General features: G+C 37.6%; 1 protein-coding gene and 1 long non-coding RNA gene across 21 annotated transcripts in view; both read left to right on the top strand.

Annotated features, from left to right (window-relative positions):
- Positions 1-22807, top strand: part of zfand3 (zinc finger, AN1-type domain 3) — a 62205-nt gene extending 39398 nt beyond the window's left edge. For 6 of the 20 annotated variants that reach the window (XM_087278156.1, XM_087278152.1, XM_087278153.1 and 3 more), the window contains 5 exons: positions 8888-8928; positions 9020-9199; positions 9629-9694; positions 12293-12460; positions 21414-22807. In XM_087278156.1, coding sequence (XP_087134282.1) covers positions 8901-8928; positions 9020-9199; positions 9629-9694; positions 12293-12460; positions 21414-21568 — 597 coding nt within the window. In that variant the 5' untranslated portion in view covers positions 8888-8900 and the 3' untranslated portion in view covers positions 21569-22807. 20 annotated transcript variants of the gene reach the window in all.
- On the top strand, positions 66-8628 carry LOC147841190 (uncharacterized). The gene is made up of 2 exons (XR_015506377.1): positions 66-1864; positions 2935-8628. It is a non-coding gene; the product is annotated as an uncharacterized LOC147841190 (long non-coding RNA).
- Positions 22808-23118: the final 311 nt, after the last annotated feature.

The raw sequence follows: 23118 nt of genomic DNA, 5'->3' as shown, positions 1-23118 counted from the left end.
AAAATGGCTTGATTAATGGTGTGATGTGATTTGTCTTCTTTGGGGTTGTTGACTCTTCAGAAGGTGGGCTGAGGTGTGTGCGCGCGCTGGAGTCTTGATTGGGATGTTGCTTCTTTTCATAAGCAGTAATTGCAGATGACATTTAACAGGAGATGTCAGATTAATCCGGAGAGAGGTCTGCTTGATTGGCTTGGAATCTTGTGAAAAGACCATAGAGACACACACATGCATACACACACACACATAAACTCTGTTGGCATTGTTTTAAATGGTTAAAAAAAGTTGCACAATTTGTTTACAATGCTATGTATGTGTCAGGTATGTTAAAGCTGCAGCTGTATGATTCGTAGGGTTATTTGCCCTGTAATTGGTCTAGTACTACCAGTGTGATTCTTTCAGGTCAATTTGCCAATAGGTTGTGACCGTGTGATTAGCGGACTTGTGGAAAATAATTGTTTGTACAATACATTATGATTGCAATGCTGTTGCGATCAATTCACAGACAATATATTGAGATGAAAAAACAAAAAGAGCACCTATTGTTGTTTTTTTTTAAATGACCTTCCATGCAGTTTGCGACACACAAGTGAATGAGAACATCCAGCTTGAGGTTTAAATCTGAAAATGCACCTTGTTTAAAATTATAATATTTTTATTTTTAAATAATAGAGTCGACTCAGTCGTTTAAATCAGTGGTTTTCAAACTGTGGTACGTGTACCACTAGTGGTGCGTGGGCTTTCTTCTTGTGGTATGCGGACGAATCAAATATGTCATATGTAACGTTACATATATTTAAAAATGTATAAAAAAATTATTTATATATGAATATGATGGCATATAGCCTGTATTTATGAGGTCCAGGCAACATTTCCAAGTGTTAATAAATAGACTACTATGTTAATACTTTAAATTTAAGCACAAGTTTTGTTTTTTTTTTACTTTTTAAGAACAGTAACCTACCAATTTTTTACTTTTAAAAGCACATTATTATTTAAATGTTGAAGTTTTATTTAATTTTCGTTTTTTACTTAAAAGCACAGTAAAGTGTTAATGTTTTAACTATTTGTAATGTTTAAAGTGGCTGAAAATAATACATAATCTTAATAATAGAAATTAATCTGCCTCATTTTTTAACTGTGCAGTGCTGTAGCTGCTTTACTGGGCCTGTTACGCTACTGTATTTCAATACCGGTTATAGTGGTACTTGGAGAGGCAATTTTATTCTGGGGTGGTACTTGATAAAAAAAAGTTTAAGAACCACTGGTTTAAATGATTCGTTGTTCGTCTGGATCTTTTGCCTATTCGTATTGACGTTGACACGAAACAATTCCAATTATGAACTGCCAGATCTGGTAAAACGTGAACGTGCCTTTCCCTTCAGATACTAGCGTAGTGTGATGGATCACGTGATTGATCATGACGTGAAAATTACTAACACTGAGAGATGGCCACACATGCAACTGTGGGGAATAAAGGGTTAAAGTTCATTTTCACAACAATACCACAGTATAGCTAACCGTGGGCTGTGTTTGTTCCTGTCATTTTTCTGATGATTGATACAATAACCTACCCTGTAGCTTGGGACTTTTCTGACTGTATGTTATTAAAGGAAGGAAAAGCAAAGACTACTTATGTATGAGACTTTGTATGGACCACTTTCTTTTTCATCCAGATCCTCTAAGTGTTTCTTCTTCCAAAGTAAAGTGTGTTTAAAATGGTTGCCTTGTTTTTTGTAGTTTGCAAAATATGTGTTTAATTGTATGTTTAATTGTAACTTGTAATCGCGCCGGTCAGCTTGTAATCACCTATTTGTTATAGATCAGTGCTTGTACTGTATCCTCTATGGCCTATTTCACATATTGTGTCCAAAATAGGGTTGTAACAATATACCGGTATGACGGTTTACCACGATTTGAACGTGCACGATTATCATACCATGAACAATTGCATATCAACGGTTTTAACCCTTAAAGACCGAGACAGCCGCCCGCGGCTAAAAATAAGTATTGCTCTTAAATGTTTAATAACTTTTGATCCGCTGATCCGATTCATACAATTCAAAGATTGGCATAAAGAAGAGAATCTCAGCTTTCCAGTGCTGTATCACATAACATTCGCGGACTTTCAGAGGCTCCGGAATCAGTGCGGTTACGTCATCAACATTTGACAACGCTGATTTGACAAAGAAACGCTCGTCACTGTGTCTCCGGACAAATCAGACATGATACATTGATGCATTATCCCTCCTCCATGCCCAGATTGGTTCAAACTCGCTATATCACAACCAATAAGCATAGGTTTCGCTTTTGTTTGTGGACCAAGCTTTTTGAACAACACGGAATGAGAGATAGGCATACATTTATGCGCGGCTAAATAAAACGCAAAAAAAAGTTTTGCATGAAATAATTCTCATACTAAGTACTTTTGCATGCACAGCAGCACAGAAACATGACAAAACAGTGACACAGCAAAGACGAACTGCTGCTCTTGCTGTTTTCAAAAGACGCAAATGAAGATGCAGCTGTTTGTCTGCATTGCAGACAACCATATCCAAATCCATATAGATAGACAACCATATCCATGCTGGCACATAAAACCTAAGGATGTTCCATATTGAATCTAGTTTCGTTATGTAACTATTTATAGTATAGTAAATATTTATATCTATTTTTTACTGAGGATTTGCACCATGTTTATTTGGACTTTATTTGGACTTTGACACATTATTTATTATTTTCTTATTTTTATTTGTTCATTGTAAGTGGTGTTGTTTATAGTAACTAAAAAATATTATTTGGAAAATGTCAAATTTGCTTCACTGTTCTATTATTTTGTAACATTTGTAACATACCGTATACCGCGAAACCGTCAAACCGTGGTATTGTTTTAGACGATTATCATACCGTGAAAAATTCATACCGTTACAACCCTAGTCCAAAACCACTTTGATAACATGTTGCGAACTCTCTGTCCTCTGTCATTTGTTGTTGTCATGGCCACCATCAGCTGTTCGTGACGGAGTCAGTTTTCAAAATAGTTCTAAACTTGCCACTTTGTGGATTAAAACTAAATGTGTGTTGTTATTACTTGGGGTTAGGGTTAAGAATAGAGCAATATACTGGTGTTAAACTGCATTGCTTTAATGCATTCCTGCATTGGGTTCACACATATACACTCTGCTCTGACTACTTCTTGGCCGTTTCTGTTCGTCTCTCACTGAACCCAGTCGACCAATCACAACAGAATGGGTCATTGGACCAATCAGTGCAGATTATCCTCGCGCTAAGGAGGGGTTTAGCAAATGAATCACTTAAAAAATCATATGGAAGTCGTTGGGATAATTAGGTAAAAATAAATGCATATTATAAGACCATGAAAGTGTTTCAAGAACCAAAATATGATCTTTTATAATGCATAATAGGGGCTCTTTAACGTTCAATATTTTTTACCCAGCTTGATGACTTCAGTATTAAATGTAATTGGACGTTAAGATAATCATTCTGCGATATAATGGCAGCTTTTTCTGTAGTTTCTAGTAAATGCTGCACATCAAAATGCCACCTATAATAACATGCTTTGTATCTAAACTTCATAGCTTCAGTCGAGGGTTTGAAATGAATTCTTCTGTGAGATGACTTTGTTGTCAAGTAAATATTAGTTCAGCGTAATCTATGAAAGCAGTTCAGTCTTGTTTATAATACAACTCTATTAGAAACTTTCTGTGTTTTTAATGGGTATGGCACCTGCATTCAGAGTTTCCAAACGAGAGCTCCCTCTGCCCTTTAGAGGAGATTTATTATGGTCACACAACTGTGCTTTTCTGAGAAGATGTGCACCTTTGCTCAATTATGTTTGCGGATTAATTGCCAAGTTCTACCTTACTTCAAGTTGTGAGACAAGTCAAAGTTCACAACTAAAATAGGCAGGCACTACAGCATTAATCAGCCAGTTATAGTTAGCAGGTATAATGCCGAGTTCAGACTGCATGATTTTCAAACTAGTCGTGTCACAGATGTTTTCACACTGCATGACTATCTGGGCTAGCGTTTCGTCGCTGCTTTGTTTACACTGCAAGATGGTTCGGCGACATGGACATTCACATTGCATGACTTTACTATAGGGAGAATCGCCGACAACTTCGTCCAAACTACGTCTCACAGCCAAAAACACGTAGTATACCTTTTGTTATTAACTACATAATGAGAAAGAAGCCTTTAATGGGGTAGAACATGTACATGTTTGCTCACCTGGGTTTAAAGGGAATTAGCTATTTCTCCTCAACGTTGATAATAAACTAATTTCTTTCTGTATGAAACGTCAAACAGACACAGTTGCTCCTGAGCCCTGTCAAACCTCCACTAGTTTTTCCTCCATTTCGTGGGTCCAAATAAACCGAAAAAGAGCGCTTTTAACTTCTCCCCCAGCCTCCCGCTGACCTGCAGCAGTTATACACAAGTGAAAGCTGCTCTCTCATTGGCTGTAGGTGATCGCTGATGTTATTTTCAGTCAAAACTCAATTCACACGGCATGATTTGAATCGCCGACAGCTCCAGATATTCAGCACGCCAAATATCTCACAGGCATCGGCGACTCATCGGCGATTCTCTCAGATCGCGTCTTTGATAGTTCATACTGTGTGATTGTCACTCACGTGCACGAGCAGCGATTTGCCTGTGATTTCAGGCATTTGTCGGCGATTCCTCAAAACCTGTCGGCGAGCCAAAATCGGGGCTAAAATCACGCAGTCTGAACTAGGCATAAGATTCTGACAAGATGATAAGCTTGGATGTAAATTACTGCTCTAAATTAAGTATGTACACATGGTATACATTCACCGGTCACTTTATTAGGTACACCTGTCCAACTGCTCGTTAACCCAAATTTCTAGTCAGCCAATCGCATGGCAGCAACTCTGCATTTAGGCATGTAGACATGGTCAAGATGATCTGCTGCAGTTCAAACCGAGCATCAGAATGTGGAAGAAAGGTGATTTAAATGAGTTTGAATGTGGCATGGTTGTTGGTGCCAGACGGGCTGGTCTGAGTATTTCAGAAACTGCTGATCTACTGGGATTTTCATGCACAACCATCTCTAGGGTTTACAGAGAATGGTCTGAAAAAAGAGAAAATATCCTGTGAGAGGCAGTTCTGTGGCCACAAATGCCTTGTTGATGTGACGTCAGAGGAGAATGACCTTCATGAACATGAATTTGGCATCAACAACATGAAACCACTGATCCATCCTGCTTTGTATCAATGGTTCAGGCTGGTGGTGGTGGTGTAATGGTGTGTGCAGGGCTCGAAATTAACCTTTTTGCTTGGTAGCACCGGTGCAGATTTAACTGTATTAGCTTATCTCCATGATAACCATCATGCGTTACACTGTCAGCACTGTGAGTAACATCTTTCAAATCTTTTTATGGCTGCCCCGTTGATGTGTTCATGCGGTGATATGCTCTTCAAGACTCATCTTCTTAATATGCATTATTCCTACCCACAATGCTCTGCTCTCTCTCCCCATGCTTCCTTCCGCCTCCTTGATTGGGCGCTGATTATGATTGCTCTTGATTGTGTTGAAGAAGGTCTGTTGATGTTGTTTTCATTGCTAACCTGTGGCATCCTGAGAGAGCGAGAGTTTTGAGTCTCATGCAGGAAGTGCATGCATCTGTGTAAATAAAGTGTTTGATATGTCGCCGCCTTCAGCCTGCAGGTAAACTGTGAAGAGCACTTCACTGAAGAGGCAACTGATGCTTTGTTGTTCACACTGCAAACTATTCAGATTAGTTTTTTCAAACGCGCCCACTAAAATATCTCATTAAATAAGTATTAGTTTAGTGTAGAGGAACATCTGATTGGAAGTCGTAGCGATGTATGTTTTTAGGAGCTAATTTTTCTGAGGCTCCTTCAAGTTCTTTTCAGTGAGTAGAATTAATTAATTCTGCATGAAATTAAAGGAGGCTTGGTGGTTAGCACAATTAGAAGGTTGCTGGTTCGAGTCGCGGCTAGGCCGTTTGGCATTTCTATGTGGAGATTACATGTTCTCCCGTTGGTGTGGGTTTCCTTCGGGTGCTCCAGTTTCCCCCACAGTCCAAAGACATGCACTATAGGTGAATTAAATACACTTGACTGTAGTCTATGTGAGTGAATGAGTGTATGGGTGTTTCCGAATACTGGGTTGCAGCTGGAAGGGCATTAGCTGTGTAAAACATGCTGGATAAGTTGGCGGTTCATTCTACTGTGGCGACCCCTGATGAATAAAGGGACTAAGCCAAAGGAAAATGAATGAATAAATCAAATTAAACTTTCTTTTGCTGAGCTATAGGTTGTTTTCAACCATGTGGTTCTAATACTATAGTGTTTGGAAGCATACTATAGATTATTACTTCAATTAAACTGTTATAGTAATTATATATTTTTGTTGTGGTACGACTGTAGTAATAAACAAATTATTCAATAGGCTTCAGTTTTCTACGCTATAATCACAATGCACCACAGTTTAAACTCCATGATCCACCTATATCAAATGTTGGTATTGCTTCAGACGTCCAGTGTTGTGAAATAAGTAAGATGCTAAGGAAAATGGCATGTGCTTCATATTTGCTTAGTCGTGCTATGAAGAACATACTCGTCTCAGTATGTTTTTTAACACTATTGATGTTTTATAACTGTGAAAAAAAACACAGATGTACTAAATTGTTGGTGTTTACTCAAATTAGATGTATTCATGATCAAATAACGATATTATCCAAAGGAAACAAAAAAAGTATATCAAATGAGCGTAGGCCTGCGCAAAATAATAATGAAAGAAAAGCTCACAATATAAGTTGTAAAGGTATAATGTTGATTGCTCACAAATCAAACAACGAAGAAACTTTTATAAAAAAAAGTCCTCAGATACCTGGAGGTCGAAATGAAGCTGGTCTTTAAGCTACAGTCTCAGGGCCGTTGGTGCACAATGAATCCTCTTGCGATGAGAAGGGCAGGAATTTCAGTCAGTAGTGGATGTTGCTGAATAATTATGAAGCTGCTTCATATGACTCTTGCACATGTGCGGTTCTATAATGAAAAAATTAAGGTGGTCAGTAATAAAGTCCCGTCATTGTATGATGGACACCAGCAGCACTACATATGTGCTTTCACAGCCATACAACATGCATTTGGATTATCAAAATGCAGACATCATTAAATACTGAAATATTACATCAATAATGCAGCAGTAGTACATCAGTTCAACAGAAATAACTGACAATCGTAAGGGTATAATGTAATATACTTCTCAATGACGCACTTTCAAGGATCGTCACAAGTGTGACTTCAGCACCGCGTATAAGCATTATTAAAACCCATCCGCTGTCAATCCAGATTATAATACAGTCTTCTGTAGTTCACAAAGTTTAGGTGCTGCAGGATGAGACAGTAATCTACTGTATTTGTTGAGTTACAGATGAGATTGTTGGACCTCTGTTTTCACATCACCATTCCTGAACTGATTAACTCTCGATTGATTCATTCAGTTGATTCTGAACTGAACTGATTCGCAGTCACGTGACTCACTAAATACGGCACACCTTCTCTTCTAAATCAGAGACATCATAATCTTTGTACAACACTTCTTTTAAGGGTGCTTTCACACCCGTGAATCGATTCAGTTGTTCCGAAACAGAGATTGCAATTGTTACATTGTTGCTCTTGGAGCGGTTCGCTTTCACATTGCAAAATTTATAATCGGACCAAAAGAGCCAAAACAAGTCACGTGCGAGTAAACTCTCCTCTCATTGGTCAGAGTGTCAGGGTTTATTTTGCTGCGTCCCGCTAAACTGTCAGGAGAGGTGGTGGTTTGATGGTGATTGACAGGGTGCGCGTGCGTGATGTGTCTGAGGAGAGATGCAGTGGGGAGGGGTGAGAAGGGTGCGCGACGCAGCCTATTTGAGGACCGGGAGGGAGACGCGAGATTACAGGGAGATCATCACTCATTTGCGTGCATCCGGAGACTCACAAAACTTCCCGCCATACTCATAATTCTCTCTTCATATAGCCGTATGCCTATTACATATCCATAAAACACTGATATAACCGCGCTCGGATCGGATCGCTTTCTCACTGTAATCGAACCGCTCCTGGGTTCGTTTCAATCGAGCCGAGACCACCTCATTCAAGCGATCTCGGAGCGATTACTTTGGCGCGGAACAGAGCGCGATTGCCCTGTTCACATATGCCAAACGAACCGCGCTAACTGGGCAATCGAGACACGTTCCGAAACAAAAGTGTAGGTGTGAAAGCACCCTAAATCCGCATAAACTGAACAATGGATTTTTTTACACACACCAAATGTTAGGTTAATGCTGAGCTGCATAAAGGTCATTTTGGAGAATAGCATCTGCTAAATGTAATGTAGAATTTAGCATAATTACCAGTAATTTCTCGTTGGCGCAATAGCCTAGTGGTTAGCGCGCTGATATATGGTGCAGTAGCACTTCAGGGCGTCCCTAGTTCGAGTCCCGGCTAAGGGACATTTTCCGTCCCTACCCCTTCTCTCTCTCTCCTACTTCATTTCCTGTCTAAAATACTGACCTATCCACACAATAAAGGCAAAACGGCCAAAAATAAATCTTTAAAAAAAGAAAAAAATATATATATTCTATATATATATATATATATATATATATATATATATATATATATATATATATATATATATATATATATATATAGTAATTTATTTAAAAACCACATGGAACATATGTAACATGGACACCTTAAAATAAATGGTTACCAATTGACGTTTCAAATATTTAATTTAGTATTAGGATGGGAATTCCCATCAATATAAATTCACTGTTCATTCTATACTGTTATTCAAGAGAATTTCTTTGTTTTCATTCTCCAGGTCCAGCAAAACCATGAATCTTTGCTCCAAATGTTTTGCTGGTAAGTTACTTTGTCTATATACTCAAGATTGCACTTGAATCAGAGTGTTTTGAGAGACTCCCACACACACACACTCTGCTCTCTCCATCAGACATACAGAAGAAACAGCCAGACGAGGACTGCACTCCAGAACCCGCCCCCAGCTCCAGCAATAGCCAATCAGCAGTCTTCTGTAATGAGACGAGCAGCAGCAGTAGCCAAACCCTGTCCTCCAAGCCAGCCAGCTCCGAGGAGCCCTCGACAGAAGCCACGCCTCTTCCTGCACAGGACGGTGAGGACATGATTTCTGTCTTGGCTTTAATAACGAAGATGAAATTTCGCCGTGCGTTGCGTCTACGCTCAGATGGGCCCTAATCGTTTTAATATTACACAGCAGTCATGGAAAATGATAGACTGCTGAAAAAGAATATTGCAGATTAAAGAGATCATCTGACACGTTATAATAGTGTTTGTTTATTAGTTTTGGGCAATATGATATGCTGAATAAAGTTTGAGACAACCTGAAAGTCTGAGTGCTGAGAGTTCTGCATCTCAAATGGTGAGTTACAAAAAAAAAAAACACCCCAAAATAGCAACACCAAGGTCACGGGTTTGAATTCCAGGGAATGCATGAACTGATAAATGCAATGCAAAGTCACAATGAATAAATGCATTCGCCATAAATCTAAATCTTCTCTCATTCTCTGTTTTTCTCTCCCAGAAGTCTCCAGTACAGACACTGCTCGCGGCACGCTATCCACTCCTACAAAACGACCCTGCGACTCAGGTACACTTGTGTATGTGTGTGTGTGTCTGGCAGCTTTTGATAGCCTAGCACATCACACCGCTGAGTTGTAAATGTACAGCAGTGTACAAATGGGGGTTGGAAGTCTCAAAGCAGCTGTTTGAAGTTAATCAAATCCAGTTTTTTAGGTTTTTAAATTGATGCATCATTTTTTCCCTCTCCCTCTCTCTCTCCCTATACATTACCACCTCTCCATCCAGAAAGAAGAAGAGTTTTAAAGCTCTAAAAGCACCGAAAGCTGTGGTTTAGACTGACTAACGAAGGTCAGAAAGAGCTAAATCAATAGAGTTGAAGCTGTGGTCAAGCCATACCCGCTGTCTGGAGCATTTGCAAACTTTCCGCCGTCTCTTTGCAGGGGCTTTATGATGTACTCAGTTCTTAGGGTTGGCTGGTATGACAGTCTATTTTGTGGTGCTGTTATGAAGTGTCTGATGATGGATTTTTTTGTGTATATAAATATATCCAGACTGCTTAGAATTATTGACATGTTAATAAAAAAAGATGCACATTAACACACTTTTGAAGAAGTAGACTGCAAGCTGCTTCTCAGACCATGTACAAAGTCAGTTTCAAGCATGTTAAAATGGATGGTTCACACAAAAATGAAATTTCATCACCACTTTCTCACACTCAAGTGGGATTTCTTTCTGTAATTGATACCAAAACAAGATACTCTGAAGAATGTTGGGAAAAAAGCAGCCATCGACATCCATAGTAGGAACAAAAATACTATTGAAGTTAATGACATTCTTCAGAATACACTCACTGGCCACTTTATTACACCTGTCCAACTGCTCGTTAACGCAAATTTCTAATCAGTCAATCACATGGCAGCAACTCAATGCATTTAGACATGGTCAAGACGATCTACTGCAGTTCAAACCGAGCATCAGAATGGGGAAGAAAGATGATTTAAGTGTCTTTGTACATGGCATGGTTGATGGTGCCAGACGGGCTGGTTAGAGTATTTCAGAAACTGCTGATCTACTGGGATTTTCACACACAACCATCTCTAAGGTTTACAGAGAATGATCTGAACTAGACTAGTTGGAGCTGATAGAAAGGCAACAGTAACTCCAATAATAATATGCAGAAGAGCATTTCTGAACGCACAACACGTCTAACCTTAAGGCGGATGGGTTACAGCAACAGAACACCTCACCTGGTGACACTCCAGAAAACTGAGGCTTCAATTCGCACAGGCTCACCGAAATTGGAAAATAGAAGAATAAAAAACGTTGCCTGGTCTGAAAAGTCTCGATTTCTGCTGCAACATTCGTATGATAGGGTCAGAATTTGGCGTTAACACCATAAAAGCATGGATCCACCCTGCCTTGTATCAGTTGTTCAGGCTGGTAGTGGTGGTTTAATGGTGTGAGGGATATTTTCTTGGCTCACTTTGGGCCCATCAGTACCCATTGAGCATCGTGTCAACCACAGCCTACCCGAGTATTGTTGCTGACCATGTCCATCCCTTTATGACCACAGTGTACCCATCTTCTGATGGCTACTTCCATCAGGATAACTCGCCATATCATAAAAGTGAATCATCTCAGACTGGTTTCTTGAACCTGACAATGAGTTCACTGACTCAAATGGCCTCCACAGTCACCAGATTTCTATCCAATAAAGCACCTTTGGTATGTGGAGAACCAGGAGATTCGCATCATGGATGTGCAACCAACAAATCTGCAGCAACTGCATGTTGCTGTCATGGACCAAAATCTCACGAATATTTCCAATACCTTGTTGAATCTGTGCCACGGAGGTTTAAGGCAGTTCTGAAGGCAAAAGTAGAGTTCAACCCTCTACCAGTAAGGTGTACCCAATAAAGTGGCTGGTGAGTGTATATTTATGTTAAACAGAAAGAACAGTTTTAGAGTATGTTTTTAGAGTGAGCAAACGATGGCAGGAATTGTTAACTGTCCCTTTAAAATTTATAAAATAAATATACACATAAACACAGTTGTTTATGTCTTAAATGAAAATGAACAGTGTGAAAATTGGATTTCTATATTAAATTCACGTATGATGTCTTAAAGGCAACGATTTGATCACAAGTAGGTTGAGACAGATTCCGGTTTATGCCATGCTTTAATTGGTCCCTTGTCACCAGCTTTTTGATTTCCATTTATAACACCTTAGCAACCACCTAGGAAGTGCATTCATCCTCGTTACCTCAAATCTTCCAGACAAAGTGTGAGGACAAAATACTTTATCCTAATTTGTTTATGAGACGAAGAGGAAAACAGCGCTGTTTAACTCAACTGCTTTTGTGTTCTTCTCTAGAACTAATAACAAGGGCCAGAAAGAATCTGTGGACATTTTTTGTTATTTCTGTGCAGAATTTTGTCCATATATTTTACAAATATATGCAAAATGATTTTGGGAGTTTAGTAACTTGGCTTTAAAAGTTAAAAACAAAGCCTGACTGCCCTAATTTTTTCAACTCAAAACTAATGCTGTATTTCTGAGTTTGTTCAGCCAGAATCACGGTGCAGGCCTCAGGTCGTTCAGCAGTAATTGTTATGCCATTGCAGCTGCGCAAGCATTATATATATGTGTGTGTGTGTGTTTCAGCCTCAGGTTCAGAGAGCGAGTCGTCCCCGGAGAAGCGTGTCCGTGTGGGAGAAGCCTCATGTTCTGAAGACTCTCCACGGGTTCCCAAGCAGAAGAACCGTCGGCGGTGCCATCGCTGCCAAACCAAACTGGAGCTCGTACAACAGGAGCTGGGGTCCTGTCGCTGTGGTTAGTATCACTGTCATTTTCTGCCAGACGATGCAACGAGAAAAATGACACTTCCTGACTCACATTAAAGTCAGGACAGCTTTATTTAGGACAACGAACGATTCCTTGTTTCTTCTGACCTATTCTCGATTTCATGTGAGCTTCAGATCCCTAAAAAAAATTCAAAATATATTTAACCCCCCTCAGTCATTTAAATAAAGTGAGCGTTTAAACATAATTGCGCAGCTAACATCAGTTCTCTTGACTGTGCTGGTTATTTTTTTTGTCTTGTTTTGTTAAACTGAAGGTGGTATTGCAAGTCATCAGTCTAATCACAATTCCCACTGCTCTGCTAATACACTTATGGATCCGACTGTTCCTATGACAGCTCGCATCTGAGTCATTATCCCGCCGGGGTTTGTCTTAGACAGCACTCCTGCAGTTATTGAAACTCTGCTGAGTTGTCATCCTAGGGTTAGAAAATCTTCAGAAATTCTTTTTTATAAATCTACAGTAAAGTAAAATGTCTTGTTTCCACTGAGCAGTACAGTACATTACAGTATGACTCTCTATGGGTCACCTTTATCAGGCTTGCGATTTCACTGCCAACATACTCTTAAGACTGAATTATACTTCTGCTTCAAGTGATTGCATAGCTATGCATTTATACATACAGTTGAAGTCAGAATTATTAGCCCCCTTTTGATTTTCTTTTTTAAATATTTCCCAAATTATTTTTAACAGAGCAAGGAAATTTTCACAGTATGTCTGATAATATTTTTTCTTCTGGAGAAAGTCTTACTTGTTTTATTTCGGCTAGAATAAAAGGAGTTATTAATTTTTTAAAACCCATTTTGGGGACAAAATTATTAGCCCCTTTAAGCTAATTTTTTTTTCTGATAATCTACAGAACAAGCCATCAATATACAATAACTGGCCTAATTACCCTAACCTGCCTAGTTACCCTAATTAACCTAGTTAAGCCTTTAAATGTCACTTTAAGTTGTATAGAAGTGTCTTGAAAAATATAAAGTAAAATATTACTTACTGTCATCATGGCAAAGATAAAATAAATCAGTTATTAGAAATAAGTTTTTAAAACTATTATGCTTGGAAATGTGCTGAAACAATCTTCCCTCCATTAAACAGAAATTGGGGGGGAAATAAACGGGGGGGCTAATAATTCTGACTTCAACTGTATATGTTCTGTTTGTGTTGCTCTGCAATAACACTTCCGAAGCGCTAGATAGCAGTGAGGTTTCTCAATGTTTTTCTGTGTCGAGTTTCTTTGTGGGTGTTTTGTTTACACCGGAAATACCTATAATGCTGCTTTACTGTACAAGTAGCTTAAACTCATTCGTTCAGAGGTGGTAACCGGCAGACATGCTACAACTTTAATCATAAATTAAACACAAAGCAAAAGTATCCACATGGAATCATCCACGGGACTTGACAATTGTTAAACACTCGCTCTATTGGCCTGCAGCTCTCGGCATCACCCACACTCGAAAATGCTTCCAAGCCAACCAATCAGAGAGCTAGCGATATGCGTCATCGTGATGTGTGGGTAAATTTTTTTGAGAGATGTGCATCAGGGTTGTCATCAGCCACGGCAAAGGCTAAGCTGGACTAGTGTTGATACGATACTGGAATTTCGGTACTGAAACATTTGAGCACATACTTAAACACTTCTGATTGGCCATTGTGTTCATGTGCTCAACAGAAAAGACTGATTGGCTGTGAAGGTCATCAGTTCACCGAACACAAACACAGATACAGGGACATTGGGGTGTTTTAAACACGTGTAGATCAGTGGACCGCTGGGATGTCAGCTCATTGACAGCTGGTCAACGCGACTTTGAAGCTCTCCATTGTCAGTGTGTTAGTACTTGTTGATAAGCAGTAAACTGACGACCTTCACGGCCAGTTATAGTTATTTCTGTTTAGGAAATGTTACTGAGAAATGGATGTTTTTAAAATTTTAGTACCAATTGGTACCGAAATTCCAGTATCGTGACTACACTACTCCGATCCATCTGTATGCACTCAATGCAGCAGTATAAATCAGCCTTTACTTGGTAGGCATGGTGTTTACCAGAAAATTTGACATCAGTTCTCATTAGAAGCAGAAAGCCATATGGGCTGTTCACATTTTGCATCTTTTGCATTCTCAAGTTTGCACAGAGAGAGAGAGAGAGAGAGAGAGAGAAAGTTTCTGTGTGAACTAATAGCATTCATGGAGTCTTAACACTGCGATTTTTTTTGCTTGATACTCTTATGAAAGGGTCCCAATGAAATGGTTCAGTACAGTTTTCTATTTTGCTCTTCAGAGTGACGTTGAGTACATTCATGTCTTGAATAAAGTGTGCTTTATAGAAGACCTTAAAATGCCTCTAATTTTTTTTTCACATTACCCCACAACAATTATTTTCAGTCTGACAGACCCAAGATCTTAAATATTTTAAATTGAAAAGTTGGACCATTAGAAAAAGTCCTTTGTGTTGGGGGGTGTTGTTGTGTATATTAATTTAATTCAATTAAATTAATTTAAATTTGGTGTTTAAAAAGGTCTTAAAGTCATACATGTGAATTGTTCAACTCTTCTGACCGCGGAAACGGAAACAAAAGCATACCGTACTGAACTGAACCTTCTTCTTAGTGAAAACAGGCCATTAGAGAATATTTGACTGATTCGTATATTGTGAATTTAGCTTATACAAAAGAATAATGCGCAAATCATTTGTTTAAACGTCATTGAGAATTTAGTACGGATGATTAAAATGAAAAATTTAAGTACTATTCTTAGCAATATTGAAAAACCACCTCTTTTTGTCCTGCATTAAAAAAAAAAGAAACAGCAAGAAGGGGAAAAAGCCCTGCCTCAGAGTGGCAGGCGACATGTGCGATCACAAACACTGTCATGTTATCTTGTGTTCAGATGCCTGATGTTTGGGAACACAACCTTGTGAGTCATTTCTGGGAGGAAATTTAACCAAATCATTTTGATGACAGACTTTGGCTTTTCAGAATGACTAAAACAACATTATGAGATGGTGTGCTTGAGATCGCCTGCTGGTTAGTCCATTTATCCATTTACATGATGTATAATGATATGAGGCAAAGTGTATTGTTGCACATCTGAAGACTTCATGCACATCTCCAGACAGTGCCATTCAGCTTTTATGCAATATACACCTAAACACATGAATATAAAGTGTTTTTCTTTAAAAAATGATAGTTAATCTACAATATATATATATATATATATATATATATATATATATATATATATATATGTGTATATATATATATATATATATATATATATATATATATATATATATATGTATATATATATATATATATATATTTATATATATATATATATATATATATATATATATATATATATATATATTTATATATATATATATATATATATATATATTTATATATATATATATATATATATATATATATATATATATATATATATATATATATATAAGCACATTTTGCGAAGTTGCTCCTGAATAGTGCTATATTATGCACTGGTGTGTGCAGCTCTTCTGTGGCTGCTGTAATTGAAACATTGTAAGCTTTTAATCATCTCAGACTCATTAAAAACACCATGTGTATTAATGAATATATTAAACTTCTTAACGCGACTCTCTTCTTAATGAGGCTCTTAAGACAAAATGGATTCTCCTCCGTGTGCACAGAGCGGGTTTTATTTACATTTAAATGAACTTGGATCTCAGTTTTTACACTTCCTAAGAAGTCAATCTACGTTTGGTTTTCCTGTAATTAAAATAATATTAAAAACACCTTACTAATCATATAACACTGTGGTCTCCCCTAATTTAATTGTAGCTTATGTTTTTGTAATGCTAATTTCAGAATGAATGGTTATAAAAGTGTTTGTGTGTGTTATTTTAATATTATAACTAAGGTTGGGCGATGTTGACCAATTTGGCATCGTACGATGTCTAATGTGAAACATCACGATGGACGAAGGCATCGTCATTGTATGTTGCGGTGAATTTATTATTTATGAATAATTAATTCATAACGAATTAATTATTTGTAGCCTACTGTAAATACATAAAGAAAGATAAGTTGCACACAAATTACCACCGGTCAATTACTTTTTTCTACGGGACTCTGGTATGAATAGGCAGAGTGATCTGTGTCGTTAGAATGGCGTCGACAAACTTTGGTTCAACAAAAAGGTACAAACCAACAATATCTGAGGTTTTCGTTAAAATTACAAAGTATGAACGTGAAAGCGAAAGCAGTTTACTGATGCTGTGACACGTTAACTGATAGGTTCAAAAGACAGAAGAGTCGTTAGATGGAGATAAGATGAATTAAATATCACGTTTAACAACTATAGTGAGACGCAATCCAGCGGTACAGCCTTGATAAACTGTCCAACGTGCACTGCTCTTTGGGGTTTTGTGCTCAAAGCACCCGCTGACTGCCTAGAGCTCGGACGTGTGCATATGCTGCTGCAGCGCATGCCAGAGTGTGTGTGTGGTTATGTGATGCGCGTTTTCAGCTGTATAGTGTGGATGAGATCTCTTCTGAAATGCTAGATGAAACGCCAATGTGGAGGTGGAGCGTTTTCATTCCAATACGAATTAGTGCAAATGGGGTCTAAGTGTGTATTTTTCGTGAGCGGGTTGCTGCTGCTACATGGGCAGGCGGAGGATTGTGATGCCGGCTTAGCATCGTGATGTCTAAAGGCCATCGGTGATGGACCATGGCATTGTCTATCGACCCAACCGTAATTATAACTTTATTTTATTGCTTTATTTTCAGTTATGTAGCTACTAGTTTCTTGTTTGTATATTATAGGATATTTTAATTGCCTTAATATAAGGTTAGTAGTGTTTTTTAACATATTTTTTTTCTCAGTGTGGTCTGATAATAAATTATTACTCAAAATGTGTGGGAGAACTCTTTAGAAGTCATGTAGAAAAACTCTTTTGTTGTGGTACCTTTTCTTTTTTGTTTTTATTTATTTAATTATTAGTATTTCAATCATTCCTTTCTTTCTTTATCACATTTCATATTATTTAGCCTCTAACAGCTGATCTGAAGACAATGCTGCTTTTTGTCATATTATTAAAACCCTAAATTGGAAGAGAAAGGAGAAAATGGCCCCAAAAATCCCATAGAATTGCACCAAATGAGAGACAAGAGCCATATCTATCTTTAGGATATTGAAGAAACTTGGGGATTTTTTTGTATTTATTTTATTTTATAAATAATTCCTAAATTTTTTAAAATATTATATATATATTTATTTATTTATTTATTTTTACTTTATTTTTAGGGCACAATATATCTGTAACTTAACATTAATAATTGTTCATTTTATTGAATTGTTTTACAAAACAAAAACTTTGTATTATTACAAACATTTATTCAACTCATCTAGTGAATTTGTGTACATATAGCAACGTATATCACAGAATTAAAAAAATATTGCAATGTTAGTTTTTTCAATATCATGCAGCCTTAATTATTTAGCTTCTAACAGCTGAGCCACACACAATCTGAATTTCAGACATTTTTTTTTTTGTCAAACAGTAGAAAAGTAAATTGACACTGATCAGTTTTGGAGTGGGGAAAAAAAAAAGAAATCTCATTGAATTTTTCTGATAGGGAGCCCAGAGCCATATCTAACTGTAGAGGGTCTAAAGTGCTGCTTTCAGTGTCAACAAAACCATTAATTGTAGTGGCTTCTATTGTATTTAGTTTTATCACATTGCACCATTTGTCTCTATGGTTGACGCTATTATAGAGGCTTGGGTATTTTTTTTTTTTTTTGACATGGCTAGTTCACCCAAAAATGAAAATTCTGTCATCATTTTCTTCCCCTTCACTTGTTTAAAACCTTTTTAGTTTCTTTCTTCGGTTGACCACAAAGACATTTTAAATGAATAAAGCTGGAAACCAATAACCAGACTTCATAGTATGTGTTTTTCATACTGTGGATGTCAGTGGTTCCTGTTATTCTGCCCTCAAAATATCTTATCACAGAAGAAACTCATAAATGTTTGAGTAAATAGCAATTAAGTATTCACTTTTTAGCTTTTTTGTTTTATATTATTTAGCCTTGTATTATTAAAAAAACGCCCATGCTGAATTGCATTAAAGGTTGCATCGGAGCCATATTTGTCTTCAGGAATCAGTCATTTTTTTCACTTTGACCAGTCAGTGTCCACCCACAACACCACTTCATCATGTCAGCGATGCATTGCATGGGCAAGCACCTCTGAAATGTATTTTTTTCCCACTTAGAAATGATCTAAGATCATTATACATCTCTTTGCCAGCTCTCTGGCATTCAATAAAGAAACCGACACTTCAGAAGTGTTAACAGTGACGTAATAAAGAAAAAGCCATTCCTGATGTGTGTGCGCTCATGATGTGCTCTCAAGTATGCTTTTAAAATTCGTTATAGGAACACTCCACTTTTTTTTTTTTTTTTTTTTTGGAAATAGGCTTGACAGGCTCATCTCATGTAGAGTTAAGCAGTTAAGTTTTACCCTTTTTAATCCATTTCCACTGATCTCCGGGAGTACTTTTAGTTTATCACAGATCATTGAATTAGATTAAACCATTAGCATTGCGCTCTAAAATAATTTTCCTATTTAAATCTTGATTCATCTGTAGTTTCATTGTTCAAGCTATTTCTCTCCCTTATGGTTAGGAACTATACGCTCATTCTAGCGTAATAAACTTCCTCTGAGATCGCAATCTGACGGAAACGCTTTTAGCTTGGCATAGATCATTGAATGGGATTAAACCATTAGTATCACCCTCAAAATGTCAAAAAATCGATTCTGAAGCTCGACTCGTCTGTAGTTTCATTGTGTATCGATGGAAAGTGAAAAGCTGCAGTTTCTCAGCTGATATGGCTAGGAACTATACTCTTATTCTGGCGTAATAAAAAAGGAACAATGGTTGCAGCTACGCAATGATATTATGCAGCACTGTTACCTAGTTTACCTAACTGGGGATTATTTCTAGGCACTGTGTAATATCATTGCTCCTGCTGCAGCCATAGTATGCCAGAAAAATTTCTTGATTATGGCACCAGAATGAGAGTATAGTTCCTTGCTATATCAGCCTAGAAAAGGGCAACTTTACATTTGTTTTATTACACAATGTAACTACAGAAGAGTCAAGTTATAATTAGGAAAATAATCCAAACTCGTTTATGATATTTTTGAGCAAGATGATGCTAATGGTCTAATTCGATTCAATGATCTATGCTAAGCTAAGCTAAAAGCGCTCTGTCTGAGGTCTCTGAGTCTGGCAGGAACACTTTTAGCTTGGCATAGATCATTGAATTATTTTAGAGCATTAGCATCTCACTCAAAAATGTCAACAAAAAAAAAACAATAAGATCGTTTTTCTATTTAAAGCTTGACTTGTCTGTAGTTTTATTGTGTAACGATGGAAAATGAAAAGCTGCAATTTCTCTGCCGATATGGCTAGGAACTATACTCTCATTCTTCCGTAATAAACAATAGACCATGTTTGCACCCGAGGGAAAAGGATATTTTGCAGTGTTGTTTCTCAGTTTTCCTAACTGGGGATTATTTTCAGGTACTGCGTAATATCATTGCTCCTGCTGCAGTCATAGTATGCCAGAAAATTTCATTGATTGAGGCACTAGAATGTGAGTATACAAGGTATCTGTGGGGTCCTAAAAAGTCTTAAATTTTAAAAACTAAATTTTAGGCCTTAAAAAGTCTTGAAATCAATGTTGTAGGTCTTAAATCATTTTAAACAGGTCTTAACATGCCAACATGCATCCAATCACTAACATTCCACCTCAATAAATGTTTTATTACTTTATTAACAATTTATTACCAATATGGTTTGTTCCTTAACATATGTTTTATTTAATGTTCTAACTGGGCCATTCAGAAAAAAATCCTTAGCGTTTATTCTGGTGAAACTCTGAAATTAAATTCATTATGGTCTTTAAAAAGGTCTTAAAAAGTGTTGAATTTGACTTTATGAAACCTGTAGGAACCCTGATAAAGTTTTCAGCCATATCAGCCTGTAAAATAGCAACTTTTCATTTTTCATTTGTATTAGTACATGATGTAACTACAGAAAAGTCAAGTTATAAATAGGACAATGATCTAAACTCGTTTTTGATATTTTTGAGCAAGATGATGCTAATGGTCTAATCCGTTTCAATGATGGTTTTTGATTATGGCGCTAAATGAGAGTATACAGAGTATCTGTGGGGTCTTAAAACGTCTTAAATTTTTAAAAACTAATTTTAGGCCTTTAAAAGTCTTAAAATCAATGAAGTAGGTCTTAAATCATTTTAAATAAGGTCTTAATTTTCCTGTGTCCATGTAAAGCTACCCAATGCATCCGATCACTAAAACCCCACCTTAATAAAAGTTTTACTAGATATTTTATTTATTTATGAACAATTTATGTGTTTTTCTTACAATAACGTATGTTTTTAAAGTTCTAATTGAGCCATTAGAAAAAAATCCTTAGAGTTTATCCTTATGTATGTCTGAAATTTCATTTATAATGTTCTTAAAAAGTCTTAAATTTGATTTGATGTAACCTGTAGAAACCCTGGTATAGTTCCTAGCCATATCAGCCTAGAAAACATGTAACTACAAAAGCTTTATAAATAGAAAAATTAAGAAAAAAATAAAGAAAAACAGAAAACTTGTTTTAAAAATTGAGCAAGATGATGCTAATGGTCTAATCCGATTCAATGATCTATGCTAAGCTAAGCTAAAAATGACCGAATTAAATTAAAAAATGGTAAAACTCAACAGTTTACCTCTAGGGGATCCATAAAATTAGCCTATTTACAAAAAATGTGTGAGTCATTCTTTAAATTGAGTGCAGCCTTGAGCAGGTTATACAGTTCTTCCATCTCATTATGATGCTTCTCTGTCTCTCTTGCTCCCAGGTTATGTGTTCTGCATGTTGCACCGATTGCCAGAGCAGCACGACTGTATGTTTGACCATCTGGGCCGCGGCCGAGAGGAAGCCGTGCTGAAGATGGTGAAACTGGACCGCAAGGTGGGCCGAACCTGCCAGCGCATTGGAGAGGAGTGCTCTTGAACACACACCCACACACATATACACACACACGCACACACACACATGCATTTCCAACGATCACACTCACCCATTAGTGGCATCTTTTATCCTCCAACACATCTCAGAGGACCCCGCACCCCCTGCTTGACCTCTGACCTCTGACCTGTGACCCCCTCAGCAGCAACACAGGCGAACCCGCACAGCCTTAACTTTCTGTTATCAGTCCCTCACACGCGCAGGTCAGCAGGTCAGACCCGTTTTTCGGAGAACTGCTCTGGTCTGCGATCGACTCCAGGGGAAACACATCGATCGGTCCAGACTTCTAGGGATTTTTTTCTGCTCCATCACGCAGACGGATGATAACTGAGGGAAGAGGGGTGACCTGGATAACACGAGTCACCCCCTGTCCCGGGAAATAAACCTCGGCTCTGTTTTGGCTCTTATTGGTGTGAGCCACTTCAGAGCCGAGGTCGTTTTACACACACATACACACTCGCTCACACATATGCACTTACAGCCGTGTTTTCATGTGCCGTTCTGGCGAAATCAAACGGTACCCTATCGGTTTGGCTTGGGAAAAACGGCCGCCCACAGCTCATCTGAGAACTGTAGTTCGTTCAGGTCTGAATAAACACACTCTGTAACCTCGTACAGCTCCCATCAGCCCTTGCGTTGTCATACACTCTGCCTCTTTTAAAGCAGCTGAAGATTTCGGCGGCTTTTTTTTCTCTCTCTCATTCTTTGCTCTCATTATTCTCACTAGTTCCTGTGCTTCTGCTCATGCTAGCTTTTCTTTCTGTATTTTTTCGTCTTTCTTTTCTTTGCTTCCCTTTCATCATGGCATTATGGAGGGATGTGTTCAGCTCTGGTGGGAACGAGGAAGGCGGAGTCTCAATTTAGCCCCCCCCCCCCCCCCGACTCCACCCTGCGCTTTTGTTTTAATTTTATTTGTTTTGGTTTTGCTACTACTTCGGTTTTCGGTTGAGATTTCGACGTGGACAGAACTGAAAAAAAGAGATGAATATTGTGTATCTTAAGAAAAAAAAAATCCTTATTTAACCTCCTTTGTGTTTCTGGTTAACTCTCACTCTAAGCATAGAGCTGCATTACTTTGCCCTTTTTAGGTTAACATTAAAAAAAACATACAAAAATGAAGATATGGATAAGATAAAATTCTGTAGCCTTTCTTTTTTTGTTTTCTCGTTTTCCTTTTTTTCCCTTTCCTCTTTTGCTGAAAAAGAATAAAACTGGATTAGAGGACGTGTGGAATGATTTTCTTTGTTTGCTTTACGTGTGGTCTTTATTTTTATTAAATATGTGTGTGAAATCTGCAAAGAGACCTAATTCATGACTACACACTACCCGACAAAAGTCTTGTCGTCCATCCAAGTTTTACGAAAAGCAAATAATAACTTGACTTCTAGTTGATCATTTGGTATCAGAAGTGGCATATATGAAAGGCAAAGGCCTCTTGATTTCGCTTATTTTACCAAAATAAAATATGATGAATCATGCCTTGATTTTTAATTATTTAATTAGGACAGTAAGGTCTGACTTGCTTTAACAAAACT

This window comes from Danio rerio, chromosome 13 (assembly GCF_052040795.2).
Source record: "Danio rerio strain M-AB ecotype USA chromosome 13, GRCz13ab, whole genome shotgun sequence".
Classification (NCBI taxonomy): Eukaryota; Metazoa; Chordata; class Actinopteri; order Cypriniformes; family Danionidae; genus Danio; species Danio rerio.
Note: the sequence above shows the minus strand (reverse complement) of the source record. Positions and strands in the feature narration are given on the sequence as shown.